This window comes from Aotus nancymaae, unplaced genomic scaffold (genome assembly GCF_030222135.1).
Source record: "Aotus nancymaae isolate 86718 unplaced genomic scaffold, 86718_ANA_hifiasm-v0.15.2.pri h1tg000099l, whole genome shotgun sequence".
Lineage (NCBI taxonomy): Eukaryota > Metazoa > Chordata > Mammalia > Primates > Aotidae > Aotus > Aotus nancymaae.
Genome location: NW_026988514.1, coordinates 7,216,519 through 7,230,769, shown reverse-complemented (window position 1 = coordinate 7,230,769; position 14,251 = coordinate 7,216,519). Strand labels below are relative to the sequence as shown.

At 40.8% G+C, this 14,251-nt stretch overlaps 2 protein-coding genes across 7 annotated transcripts in view; one reads left to right on the top strand and one right to left on the bottom strand.

Annotated features, from left to right (window-relative positions):
• The window catches only part of PARG (poly(ADP-ribose) glycohydrolase), a 119,686-nt gene extending 109,174 nt beyond the window's left edge, over nt 1–10,512 (bottom strand). Inside the window, exons 1-4 of one of the 5 annotated variants that reach the window (XM_064370105.1) lie at nt 9,992–10,512; nt 3,722–3,788; nt 2,130–3,113; nt 1,066–1,249 (exon numbers count right to left, since the gene is read on the bottom strand). In XM_064370105.1, coding sequence (XP_064226175.1) covers nt 1,066–1,249; nt 2,130–3,113; nt 3,722–3,788; nt 9,992–10,208 — 1,452 coding nt within the window. In that variant the 5' untranslated portion in view covers nt 10,209–10,512. The remainder of the gene's footprint in view (nt 1–1,065; nt 1,250–2,129; nt 3,114–3,721; nt 3,789–9,991) is intronic. The other 4 variants (XM_064370106.1, XM_064370107.1, XM_064370108.1 and 1 more) reach the window with 4 other exon arrangements.
• Nucleotides 10,513–10,543: 31 nt separating this feature from the next.
• Nucleotides 10,544–14,251, top strand: part of TIMM23B (translocase of inner mitochondrial membrane 23 homolog B) — a 39,537-nt gene continuing 35,829 nt past the window's right edge. For both annotated transcript variants that reach the window (XR_001110643.2, XM_012472605.2), the window contains exons 1-2: nt 10,544–10,785; nt 13,572–13,630. Coding sequence is in view for 1 of the 2 variants with exons in the window: in XM_012472605.2 (XP_012328028.1) it covers nt 10,680–10,785; nt 13,572–13,630 (165 nt within the window). In the remaining variant the exon portion in view is untranslated. The remainder of the gene's footprint in view (nt 10,786–13,571; nt 13,631–14,251) is intronic.

The window sequence follows — 14,251 nt, the reverse complement described above, 5'->3', positions numbered from 1 at the left end:
CTCAATAAAGTTATTTTTTAAAAGCAAGAACACACAGAAAGTACAAAAGAGATTACTAGGAACTAGGGGAAGCAGGGAAGAAGGAGTAATAATTTAATATGTACAGAGTTTCTGTTAATGTAGTAGTATGATATGCACGTTGGGTTTTGTCCAGGTTCATGGCTCATAATAGCCCTTGTCTTCCGTTATAATGTTAGTCTTTAGTTATGTTTTGTTATAATGTTGTTATGACATTATAATGTTAAAACAAAGACCATAAGAGCCTTTTCCCAAAACAAACCCCCTTCTTGCCTGGGGACTAGATTGCCATTGTAGGACTAACAAAGTAGCCACAAGATTAGAAATTATGGTTTAGGAGCTGTGCAGCTGGAGGCTACAAGATTTTGACCCTCCCTAACCTGCAAAGATCAGTGCTTGAGAAACTTTGCAGATCCTGCACTTGATGGATCAGCTGGCCTCACCCAGATGGATAAACTGGCTCGTCTGATCTTGCTGCCCCCACCCAGGAACTGACTCAGCACAAGAGGACAGCTTCAACTTCCCATGATTTCCTCTTCTGATTCAACCAATCAGCACTCTCGACTCACTGGCCTTCCTCCCCCACAAAATTACCCTTAAAAACTCTTGATTCCTGAATGCTCGGGGAGACTGATTTGAGTAATAAGAAAACTCTGGTCTCCTGCAAAAAAAAAAGGTTGGGGGGCAAAACCGTACAATGATTTAAGGACACTAAACCATACATAACTTTGAATTTTAGGGATGAATGCAGGATTGTGCAGTGACTGCACAATACTATCAACTGAGTAAAAAGTAAAAAAAAAAAGAATCCAATGAGGTTTCTTAAAAATACTGAAAATATTTCAACTTTATCAGCTGACAATGATTGCTAATTTGTTAAGTTCTATATTATCATTATATTTCTCTATTCTGTAGACTTCTTAGTATTTTATATATGCAGAAAACAGAAGAACTTTCTAAACCTTGGTCTGTTTTTCCACTTAATAAATATCACAATACATGAGGACTTCAGTCTTCTCTCATCATTGGTTAAGAGGTGCTACCTACCCGAATAGTTACTGTGTGATTGGCAGATGGTCTCAAGAGAGGCAGCCGGATCCCACACTGAGGCATTCTTCTCATCTCCTCAATGGGAGTTCCAAGCCACTTCTTATCCAGAGAAAGGTGAGGCGGAACATATTTAGGGATCTTCCTTTCTGTTCTTTGATGTTTGGTCTCGCATTGTTCTTTTCTAAGGTCAAGACAAATGTATCTAGTCACAAATTATTTACTGTTTTAATTCCCTTAGATACACAAGCACAAAACTTACCCAGAACTTTATTGTTTAAAGTACGCCATACTTGCTCACTTACTTCATGTTTTATATTTACAATCAAAAGAAAAACTTATAAAGCTTATATTAAAACTCAGGAACTTATTTTCAACAGCCTGTGGAAGAAAGTTCCAAACACATGTAAATCACCTTCTCAAAACAGAAATGAGTCATGGTTCACAGTATCATCTACATAGTAATTTTTAAAGAAGTGAACTCACTATTGCATGCTGATTGCACTATTTCAGGAAACTCAGATCACAGAAATCATTGATGGGATTTAAGATTCCATATGGGGTAATGGCAAAATATAAACTTTGTAATCAGACACACCTGGATTTAAATCCCAGAATTACCACTCAGAAGGTTCATGATTCCAGCAAATTCTCTAACACAAATTTCAGTTTTCTCATTTAGTAAGTACAATACCATCTGTCTGCCTGTCACCGCATTAGACAAAGTGTAAAAAGTGTAATATACAATGGCCTAGAAAAAACGTCTGGCCAAAGAAACAGTAGCTACTATCAACCTAGTATTTTCATATTTTAATAATTCCCATAAATACCAAAAGGAAGTTCATAAAAATCTGATTTCTAGTATTTATTTTACTTCTTGTTTTCTGATTCTGGCCTTTTTAGAGTTTAAACTTTGGAGTCTAAGTTTAAATTTAGCATAAGTAGTTAACAAGAAACATAACCATTTCTTTGCTTTACTAGAAATCATAGCTTCCTTAAACTCCCTTACAAAACTATAAAGCATATTACGCTATTGGAAAGATACTCCTAACAGAAAAAATTACCTTCTGTCCTCTGCTTTGGGCATTCTCATGAAATGATCTGTGATTTTAGAATCCTTTTTTCCATGTTGCTTGGAATTTCTGCATTCTATATTCAGGCTAGAAATATTTCCAGGTAGTTTAGCATTTAAATCATTCAATCCAGTGCGACTCTCTCCTTCAAATTGGAAATGTAATCTACCTTCACCTCCCTTAGTAGAGTGCCGTTTCCTAAATTCAGTGTCAGCTTCTCTTGCTTGGAACCTTGAAGGTTTATTTGCTGTTTGGGAGGAACTACCATCTTCTTGTTCATCAAAACCTGGACTTGTCTCATCATCTGCTTCTGAGTCTTGACAACTATTTTTGGAATTATCTACATCCATTGGTGACTCAGGTTCACTTTCCTTCTCAAATGGAGGAGAATTTCCTAGGCAACTTTCTTGTCTACTCAATTTGTTGTCATTTTTTGGTCCAGTACCAACGTCCTCAGAGCCAACATCTGATAATGGACTCTCTGGCACCACGTCTGTCTCTTCCTGCTGACAACCTGCACAGTCTTCCCCAGGATGGCAAGACTTGCTGTACCTCCAGTGGCTTCTGGCTTCTCTGGCCTGTTCGCCTTCTATAGTCTGCTTTGCATTTGCAATCTTTACAGCTGTGAGAAACTGTTGATTGTCTCTATTTTCTTCACTGTCTGTGTCACTGTGATCATCATTTTGAGGTGACCGATCAATGTTAGCATTACTAAACTGCTCTGATACCAGAGTTACTGTTTGAGGTTCACTTTCCAAAAGCTGCTCCATGTGTTTCCCTTCATTTTGCCACTTACACATTGCTGCAGTCTGATGCTGGTTCAAATATTGCGTACTTTTTTCAGTGGGTGACTTATCAAGACTTAGCTGAGAAACATTTTCTAATTTTTCTACATTATGTTGGTACAAGTTATCTTTTTGTACAGAACTCATCATGGATTCTATTCTTGTATTGTTGTTTTCTTTACTATCCAAACTACAAGAGAACAGAAAGAACTAAAAACAACTTATAATACAAAAAAGTCACTTATCCAATCATACCTAGTATCACAGCAGTAATTAAACTCCGTGTGGTTACCTGAGCACACAGCATGCTCTTCCATGACTCCGTGTCTCTGCATGTGCCCCTAATACCCTCCCCTCGGCTGTGTGTCTGGCAAACACCTGCCTTTCCTTCAAGTTATATATATCACTCACCTCTCTATGAAGTCTTCTCCTTTAGGTACTAGAGGTAAAGTTGAACATTTGTTTCTTCTATACACTAATCACCACTGTGCCGTGCTCGCACCTTTACTGCTGCATCTATCACACTAGGCAGTAATTATGTGTTTTTGTATCTGTGACCACTGCTACAGTGTAAGTATCTTAAAGATACAGACTATTCCTCTCTCACCTTGGTGTCTCGAGTATACAGGACAGTCCCTGGCACACAGGACTCTCTAAAAAATTGCTTATAAGTTGATTTTGAATGAACATAGGTAAAAGAGGACAGAAAAGCATGAACAAAGAGAGAAAATACTAAAGCAGCAAGATAAAACATCCATGCATTGTTATTCATTTCTCTATAGAGGAATGTTTCTATACCTTTCTGATTCTGCCGACTTGATTCCTTTAGTGTCCATCCAACTGGTAATAGTCTTTTGTTTGTAAACTATAAAAAAAAAAAAGTATATTCATACATTCCTTCAAATAGAAAAACATATACAGCATATTAAACATGCAAGGCACTATGCTAGGTTCTATGGGTTAAACAAAAGATTAATAACTCAAGTATTTGCCCTCAAGTAATACAGGATAAGACAGAAACATAAATATTAATACATATGACATAGGGTAGAAAGTGACTGGTGCCAAAAAGAGTTGGTATGGCCTAAAGGATAAAAGCAGCATAGGCTATGGAATCAGAATATCTGGATTCAAATCCTGGCTCTTCCATTAGCTTCCTATGTTACTTTATGAGTGGTCATTTCTCTGTGTCTCAGATCCCTCATTTGTAAAACATGCAAAATAACAGTATCTCTCATGAGGTAAGGCTTAATTTAAGTAAAAATAATTCATGTAAAGCATTTAGGGCATTATCTGGTGTATGCTTAGTAAATGTTGATTCTTAATTATCATTATTATTAAAATAGGTCCTGATAAAGGAATTAAGGTTATTTCCGAGGAAGAGATTACTTCAGTGAACAGGAGAAAGTGGGCATAATTAGGTAAGATTTTTTGGGAAGAGGTAAGGCTTGAATTATGCCTTGAAAAGTAAACATGTAGTCACATAAAGAGAAAATAAAGAAAGCAACAAAAAATATGGTTGAAAAGTCAGCCAGGATCATATCATACAGTAGGACCTTGAATGACCCACAAAGAGAAGTACAAAAAGGTGTTGAAAGATATGATTCCTCTCCTCTAGGAGGCTCACAGTCATGCATGACAGTCTGGAGGATAAATCTGAGGGGCAAGAAGGAACAGCCTATTGCCAGAAACCAGGGAGGAAGCTACTGGTCCAGGTCAGTGGTTCCTAAACTATCTGGATCATCAGGAAGCTGGCAATAAATGGACCTCGGGGCCACACCCCAGTCCTACTGAATTAGAATCTATATGTAAGTAGGATGAAGGCATGATGGGAGATGGAATATATTTTTTTTTCCAAAAGTGATTTTGATGATCCACTAGACTGAACAACTACTGGCCAAGAACATAAACTAGTCCTTGTGAGAATAGTAAAACTGAGGAAAGTTATTACAGCCTTTATAACAATAGGGGAAGTTAAAAGTGACTTTAACCAAGCTTTAAGCTTGAGAGACTTGAAAAATGATGACATCCTTAAGTAGAAATATGGAATACAAGAGATTTGTGTTTAGGAAAAAAAAATTGATTAGGTCAATTCTGCACATGCTAAATTTGAGATCCAAAGAAGTAACTAGATAGAAATGACCAGCAGACGGTAGCAAAAGTAAAATTGATAGCTCAGGAGAGGGAAATGGAATATAAACAAATACAAGCCACATTTTATATAATCATTAGAAATAAGTATGCTGTCAAAACTGAATATACTGAATAGGGATTAAATGTATATCATATTTTAGTATCAGAAATAAAATCTTAAACATTCTGAAATGTTTAAGGTTTGAGATACTCACTAAATTGCAATGTAAGAATCTCAGCATCCTAAGTCATAGGATCTTTCTTATTTACCTACCTCTCCTCAAACACCATATTGAGCAAAACAGATGCAGCCTCAAATATATGAAAATCAATGGTTTATTTATCATTGAGATAATGGCATAATCAAAATACATTTCAGATGGGGAGAATTTTATACCAGAAAAATATACCTTCCACAAAATACTAACAATCCAGCTAGTAAAAATCTTCGATTAGTGTTTCAAAAATAGTTTCTATCACAAAAAAGTAATTACACATAGTGATTTCTTACTGTTAAACACCATTACTTTAGTGATTTTATTTAGTATTTCTGTAGCAGATCAGGCTTCAGAGAAAAAATGAGCTTCAGTCAGAGGGAGTAAGAGGATGAACCATTTGATTATGAAACTTTTTCTATAGTTTCATCTTCTCGATTTTTCTAAATTACAGACCAGTAAATGCCAAAACATTTATTTTTTGAGTCGGTTTAGAAGTTAAAACATCTTTTTTCTGTAAAGATTAATGTTAAGATGCAATGACTAGGTTCCTAAAATACACACGAAGCACATAATACAGTCATATGTCTACAGAACCTAAAGACTGCACACATTATTTCATGAAAAACCAGGAGTGTTCCAGTGATAGTGAGGAAGAAGAGAGCTCTCTCCTATAGCCCTGACCCTGAGAATGTGTTCTCTCTCCAGCTTCATGCTTCTTGAAGCCTGAGGAAGTGATGAAGGAGGAAAAGCAAGAGGTGAGGAACCAGTATCTTCTGCTAACAAACATTGCTCAATCCCTCTTAGGGCCTGAGAGAAAGGACTGCTTACTGCTCTTTCCAATATCACTACTTCTGTCTTCCTAAGGTTTCCTTCCCAACACACCACAGGACTATGTCAGAGCTTTATCTTTCTTACTCCTGAAGGAAGCATAAAATGATGCTTTCCAGGTTTCCTAGGAATTTTAACTAGAAATAGTTAGAGGACACAAAAAGAGAGGCAATAAGAAATGATGAAAAGATACAAGATCTTTGGTCAGATAGTCTTGTGTTGAGATCTTTGGTCTGTCATTTACTAGTACCCTCTTGGTCAAGTCACTTCACTTCGCTAAGCCTTTATTTCCTCACCCAGAAAATGAAGCTAACAACACCTACTTAAGAGTCATGCAGATCAATTACAATGCAAAAATCACAGAAAATATTGTGTCCTGCCCCACAAAGCAGCAAATATATTATCAATATGTTATCAAATATGTTATCTTCCAACATTTCCACCCAGTTTTTTTTTTTCCCACTGAGATCAGTAATTCTCCAACTTTGACTTCACATCATTTACATTTATTCTCATCAGTAACATTACTGAGTGTATTTTAATCAGCAGGTCATTCAATTAACAGCTATAGATACAAGCAAAACACACAAATGCCATACAATTCTCCAGCATTTCAAAGGAACTCTCCACTTTCACAAAAAGTCTAAAGCAACAGATTCGGATAAACCCTTCGTCATCACAACACAAGATTGCAGAGTCCTTTTCTTTCTTCCTTCCCGTCCCTCCCTCCCTTCCTTCCTTTCTTTTTCAGAAGTGGAGTCTCCCTATGTTGCTCAGGCTAGATTGGAACTCCTGGGCTCAAGTGATCCTCTTGCCTTAGCCTCCTAAGTAGCTGGGACTACTGGTGCACGTCACCATGTCCAGCAAGATTTGCAATTTCAATCAATAATAAGAAATGTGCCCAGGAAGATAAATAATATAAAATTCAAAGATACTGAATAAATATCCATTTCTGTACCCTATCTACTTGTCCTAGGATAATTATATATAAAAATTTAAATACCAAGTTCCTAAAGGATTCCCAAAAATTCTAACAATGGGCTTTTGTTGAAATACAGACTTTGAACATTCTATTAATGTTCAAAGTTGGTGTCCTGTGCCAGGTATTAGAAAACATTTACACATGTGAAATACAGCCCCAAGTATTCATTTGGTACCTCTTCTGCAGAAATCTTAATTAAGATCCAACCAGTGAGGACTGACTGCCCCCACCCCTATTTGCAACTAACTCCTCCTCCTTTACGTGCAAATAAGGTTAATGAAACCGCAAATTATCCTGTCACAGAAGCTGAAGTACACCTGAATATATACCTGAAGTTCACCTTCAGTTCCTTCTCCCCTATACCAAGTTCTCTAAAATCTAGACCCTAAATTTAAAATCCATCCCTTCCTTATACCCTTTAAACACATCACTTATTAGACAACTGCCATTTGTTTCTTGCAACTAGTCTCCCTGTCTACAGTCTTGACTATCCAGTGTTCTACAACTACAAATGACCAGTCGTTTTTCAGTGAAATAATACAGACAATGTAAGAATGCATCACACATAGTAAGGTTAAGTAAGTATTATTTCGTGAAACATTTATTTCAGTTATAAATATGGCTTATTTGCCAGGTTACATATATTTCTTACTCTGTGTACCAGATAAAGTTTATGCTGTGGGTTGCTGTTAGAAAAGTCCAAAAGCCACTGCTTAAGCCATATTTTCTAAAATATTAACCAAATGGTATTCCCACTCTTAAAGCTTTTTAGTGGTTTCTCCATTAACCGCAGAATAAGGTTGAAATTCCTTAAAATGGAACTTGAGTTTCTTCATGATAAGCTCCTGCCTGTCATCCAGCCTCATCTGACACTCTTCTGTCACCTCATGCTCTAGTCTTACCAACTTTTGCATGTCTTTTTCCCTCTGCGTGTATAGTTTTCTTCTCTGGATTTATACAGCAAATCTTGCTCATCTTTCAAGGCTTAGTGCAAGTCTGCTCCTTACTGCCCCTAAGTTCTAAGACATCTAAGTGTACACCCTTCACCAGAGAACTGCCTGAGCTCTGCCAGCCTCTTGCACTGTTAACCAATACATCCTTTTTGAAATGCTCTCCTTTACCTGACACAAGCCAGGCTTTCCTCCCACCTCTGCGGCCACTTTTCTTCGGTCTACCCTTGAACGTAGGTGTTCCTAAAGCCTCTGCCCTAGGTCACCTTTACTTTCTCTACATGTTTATATGTTCTTAACTATGCCCATAGCATCCATTATGATGTTTATGCCAAAAACTCCCCAATCTACAACTCCAGCACAGAAATAATTCTTCTGAGGTAGAAATTCAAGTATCCCATTCTTTCCTGAATCCATCCCCTTCCCTATTGCCAGCATTCAAGTCTAAGCTACAATTATTTCCAACCTAGATTAACTCCTTAACTGAGTCTTGGGGCTCCACTTAAGTTCCCCTTCAATCCATTATTTATTTTCTACACACCAGCCACAAAATTTTCAACAAACAAATCTAATGAAGTCACTCCCCTACTAAAAACCCTTGAGTAACTTCTCATTGCTCTTAAAAGTTCAAAATCCTTAGCACTGTCTACATAGCCTATTTGATCTGACTTTTCTCTACCACTCTGCAGCCTCCTCTCTCACTACTCTCTTGTGTTTACTCTATGTATCAATAGCACTTTTTTTTTTTTTTTTTTTTTGAGGCGTAGTTTTGCTCTTGTTGCCCAGGCTGGAGTGCAATGGTGCGATCTCTGCACACTGCAACCTGTGCCTCCTGGGTTCAAGCGATTCTCCTCCCTTAGCCTCCTGAGTAACTGCGATTACAGTTTCCTGTCACCACGCCCGACTCATTTTTTCTATTTTTAGTAGAGACGGGGTTGCCAGGCGCGGTGGCGCGTGCCTGTAGTCCCAGCTACTCGGGAGGCTGAGGTGGGAAGATCGGTCGAGTTCAGGAGTTCTGGACTGTAGTGTGCCATGCCGATCGGGTGTCTGCACTAAGCTGTAGTGGGATCGCGCCTGTGAACAGCCACTGCACTCCAGCCTGGGCAACATAGCAAGACCCCATCTCTATTAAAAAAGAGAGAGAGAGAGAGAGAGAGAGACAAGGGGTTTCACCACGTTGGCCAGGCAGGTCTTTGAACTCCTGACCTCAAATGATCTACCCGCCTCGTTCTCCCAAAGTGTAGGAATTACAAGCCTAAGCCACCGCGCCCGGCCTCAGCTGCACTCCTTTAACACTTTCTTACTTTCTCTTCACCTAACTCCTCCTACTCATACTAAAGTCCTCAGAATAAGAATCTCATCTTCTGGGGGTCTATCTTCGATCCCATAAATTAGGTTAGGTAAAACAATCTGTCCTTCATCTGTCAGAACATCCATCACCTTTTATTATATTAACTTTTGCTATTGTCTATCTCTCCAGATAGAGTTTAACATATGAAGGCAGAGGCCAAGTTTCTCTTGTTCAACACTGTATGCCAGGGACGAGTACAATGCCAGCCTAGACTAATAGTTCTGCACCCTGGGACCCAGAATCTGAACAAGTGAAGTTGTTTTCTTCCTATCTAGAGGCTGAAGCGCCCTACTGTTTCACATACACTAAGTCTCCTTGACGACTAAGGCAATTTCTCAATCAAACATGAAGAAGCAAACAGGTGGTGGAGTCTCCTGCCATTTTCCGCCCTATGAGTGACCGCTCATCAGAGTTTCTCACGTCAATCGCACTGGGAAAAATGCGGCCCCATTCACCCACTAGTGGGTTTGGTAGCTCAACAAGTGGACCTCAAAGTGATGATGCACACAAGACCAGAAAGGAGTGACTGGAGCCCTTGGGTCCTCAGACTGAGACCAGAAGGTTAGGGCCGAGGCGAAAGACAAACATTTTTATTTCCCCACGTACCAAGCGAGGTCGCGCTGCCTCTGTGCTGTCCCGCCCGCCCTGGGACGCAGGCTGGAGAGGACGGTGGGACCCTGAACTGCACGTGAGCGTCCTTGGGGTCGAGGACGCGCCTCTGCCTGCTGAGAAAGCTCCGGGCGTCTGAAGCAGCCGGCGAAGTTGCAGCGGCGCCCCAGCGGGGTCGCTTGGTGCAGGGTTCACAGCCGGGGCCCGCATTCATGCTGGGACCCGCAACGCACTGTCCCCGGGCCGGCCCGGGCGGAGAGCCTCATTCACTAACCCTGAGAGGGACGGACTGCGCCTCCTTCTCAGCGCCTCCCCGCACCATTCCCTCTCTGCCGCTGCCTGCTTCTGCAATTGCTGATCCGCCGGCCTCCCAAGTCAGGCCGTAACCAGTCGCCTGCCTTCCCTCTTCCAGTAGCACCCCACCTGCCTCAGGATGCGCCGCTTTGATTCGGGATTCGTTCACTTTCCCACCACCAGAAAGCTGCCGTCAGGCGCTTCCGGCTTCCGGGGCGCACACTGCCGCAAAGCGGAAGTGTGGTGCTTAGCGGGCACCGGCGCCCGGAAGGTCAGCGTGTGAAGGAGGCGCTAGCCACGCAGAGTTACCCGCAGTTTCAGAGAAGCGACGGCCGAGCGGACCATCCAGGCTTGAGGCAGCGGCGGGAAGCCCTCGGTTTGCTGCGATACCATGGAAGGAGGCGGGGGAAGCGGCAACAAAACCACTGGGGGGTTGGCCGGCTTTTTCGGAGCCGGTGGAGCAGGTTACTCGCACGCGGATTTGGCAGGCGTCCCGCGTAAGTATGGGGCCTAGCTTGCGATTATTTCTCACCGGTTCCTGCGTCTACACCAAAGTGGCGTGTTCCCTGTTTTATGTTTTGGTTTTTTTCTTCCTGGCATTCACAAGCTTCACTGTCACCGATGGGTTTAGTGTATCTGCATGGCTGCTCTTTCAAGTTCGAGTGTGAGGGTCACGGATCTTCTGTGGAAGCTGTCCGTGATTGACCTGGACTCGCGAGATGATGCGTCTTTTCTTAGGTTTATATCCAAGCCTCGTACCTTTCGTGTGTGGTGGGCCGTGTGATTGACCCTTGATTAAAAGTAGAGCCCATCTTTAGAAGTGAATATATCCCAAACAGCAAGCCTATAGTTAACTTTTTAGTACCCAGCGACATATTCGAACCCTCTGGTAGCTGTCAGGGCAGAACATTTCCGTAATATTGCATGTAAGTAAGGAATAAATATGACTTGAGACATGCTACATCTTAAGGAGCTAGGAAGTAAGCTGAACTTTAAAGGTGTATAAACATGAAGAAAGAAGACAGGGAAGAAAAGGAAATAGGCAAGATCAGAGATACAGAGGCGTGAATTTGCCTTTGCTTCTCCTCAGTCTTTTTTCTTTTTCTTCTTTTTTTTTTTTTTTTTTTTTGAGACAGAGTCTTGCTCTGTCACCCAGGCTGGAATGCAGTAGCGTGATCTCAGCTTACTGCAGCTTCCGCCTCCCAGATTCAAACGATTCTCCTGCCTCAGCTTCCTGAGTAGCTGGGACTACAGACGAGTGCGACCACGCCCGGCTAATTTTTTGTATTTTTCGTAGAGACAGGGTTTCACCGTGTTAGCCAGGATGGTCTCGATCTCCTGACCTCGTGATCTGCCCGCCTGGGCCTCCCAAGGTGATAGGATTACAGGCATGAGCCACCTAGCCCAGCCTCTCCTCAGTCTTTAATAAGAAAAGACCTTTCATGTCCGTAGTGTCACTTTTGTCAAAAAACTGAATCTAGAACACGAGGTGTTTTGTTGTTTAATTTAGAGTCAGGACTTCATTCTGTCAACCACGTTGGGGTGTGGTGTCATGATCGTAGTTCACTGAAGCCTCGCACTCCTGGGCTCAAACAATCCTCCCACCTAAGCCTCCTAAGTAGCTGGACCTATAGGTACATGCCACCACGCCTGGCTAATTTTTCTTTTAACTTATTGTGTAGATGGGGTCTCCCTGTGTTGTCCAGGCTGGTCTCAAACTCTTGAGCTCAAGCCATCCTCCTGTCTCGGCCTCCCAAAGTGCTTGGATTCCTAGGCCTGAGCCTAGCTAGGTACCTGTATAGAACATGGTTTCATATTAATCTTAGTATCTCTGAGTTTCACAGCACAAAGAGCACCCACTTCCTTAATGTGACGATATTGTTACATAAATTTGATTAAAATTTGAAGGTAAATTGAGGGACCAGTGAATTAACACCACTTACTGAGCTTCTGCAGTGTGCTAGCTACTTTTCTGGGTGCAGGACTGTAGCGGTTTTTTTTTGTTTTTGTTTCTTTTTAAAGAGGACTTGCTCTCACAGAGTTTACATAATACTGGAGTAAGCCAACAAACATAAATTAAAACATTGCAGTTAAAGTGCTGTAAAGGGAATAAAGTAGTAGAGTCATGAGATTGTGATGGAAGCAGGAGGCCATTCTAGAAGGGGTTAGGGAAAAAAATCCCAAGGGAGTTGACATTTGCACTGTGACCCAAATACAGCCTACAAATGCTTGGGAAGCAAGTATCCAGGAAAATAGCTAGTGCAAATATCCTGAAACAAAACAAATTTGACATGTTTAAGGAACAACTCTTAGGCCAGTCTGTCTTCGTAGTTACAAGGAAATTGGATCAATTGAGGATAGATCAAGAGAGATAGGGAATGGCAGTTAATGTAGGGTTTTGTAAGTCATGGTAAGGAGTTTGGATTTTCTGTAGAAAAATCACCATAGTTGCTATGTAGACAGTGAATTGAAGGGGCAAGAGAAAAAGCAAGGAGTTAGGTAGGAAGTTGTTGCCATGAGTTTTGTTGGTTGGACAAGAATGGTAGCAATAGACACTATGATAAGTAACACAATTCAAAATAGGCGTTAAAAGTAGAACTAACAGAACTCCTAATTGATGAAAAGATCAGAGGCATGGGTGATGCATAGATTTGTGAATAACTGCTGAGATACAGAAGGATCCAAAGATTGACAGGTTTTACTGTTTTCATTGTTAGTGAATTCAGGTCTGGCCTTCTGAAAGTTTGTGTGTTCTTTTGCACAGACCCACATCCTTGTGGTAATGACCCAAGGATTCTCAACGTTGCCACAGTAAATCCGTTGTCAATAGTAATATCAGAAGAAACTGCCTTGAAATACTTATAGAACATGTACACAGAAAACCCAACCACTGTTTTTCCCATGAAATTGATTAGTCTTTTCTCAGTCTTATTTTGCAGTTTGCATACTTACCAAACATTCTTGTACTAAAGTGAAAGAAATTAGTTTTATAAATGTCTTGGGCTATGCTTCCTCTAAGTTTGATACTCTGATCTGTGTCACTGCCAATATCTTATTGGTATAAAAGCCTAAGCCACCAGTGCAAGACCTGTTTTGGAATTGAGGATCTCAGGATGAGTCAGTCCTTAAACTGACAGATAGGGAGGATAAAATGGGAAGAATTTTTCACCTTCAGTGAGCCTGTAAAAATTGCAAACACATGTAATAGTCAGGAGCTGGATTAACTCTTAACTGAATTAACTAAAGAATTTTGTTGCAATGTGACATTTTGTTTTCTCTCTAGTTACTGGTATGAACCCTCTGTCTCCTTATTTAAATGTGGATCCACGATACCTCGTGCAGGTAAGATTAAGATTTTTACTAGTTTGGTGTGCTATCTTACTGTTCAAAAAAAAAAAAAAAAAGCCAAGTGCTTATGCTGACTTGAACTATGACATGCACTTCTGGAGGCACTAAGTCTCGGGTCTCCATTCACCCTTTTTTCCTCACAAACCCTACGAGCTTGGCCTGCATCTCTCTGAAACCAGTTAACTCCCTTCAAAGGCTTATTTTTTAAAAACCAAAGTGGAATTAATTTTTAAAAGCACCCCAATGAAAGTATCGGGATACATAATTACAAAGTGTGTGGGTTGGCTTTTTTTTTTTTTGAGGCGAAGTTTTGCTCTTGTACCCCAGGCTGGAGTGCAGTAGCACGATCTCTGCCCACTGCAACCTCAGCCTCCTAGGTTTAAGCCGTCCTCCTGCCTCTGCCTCCCAAGTAGCTGGGACTGCAGGTGCCTGCCACCATGCCTAGCTAATTTTTGTATTTTCAGTAGAGACAGGGTTTCACCATGTTGACCAGGCTGGTTTCGAACTCCTGACCTCAGGTGATCAGTCTGACTTGGCCTCCCAAAGTGCTGGGATTACAGACAAAGTGTGTTTTAAACTCAATTTGCAATATCAGGGTTCTTTTGACTAAGCATC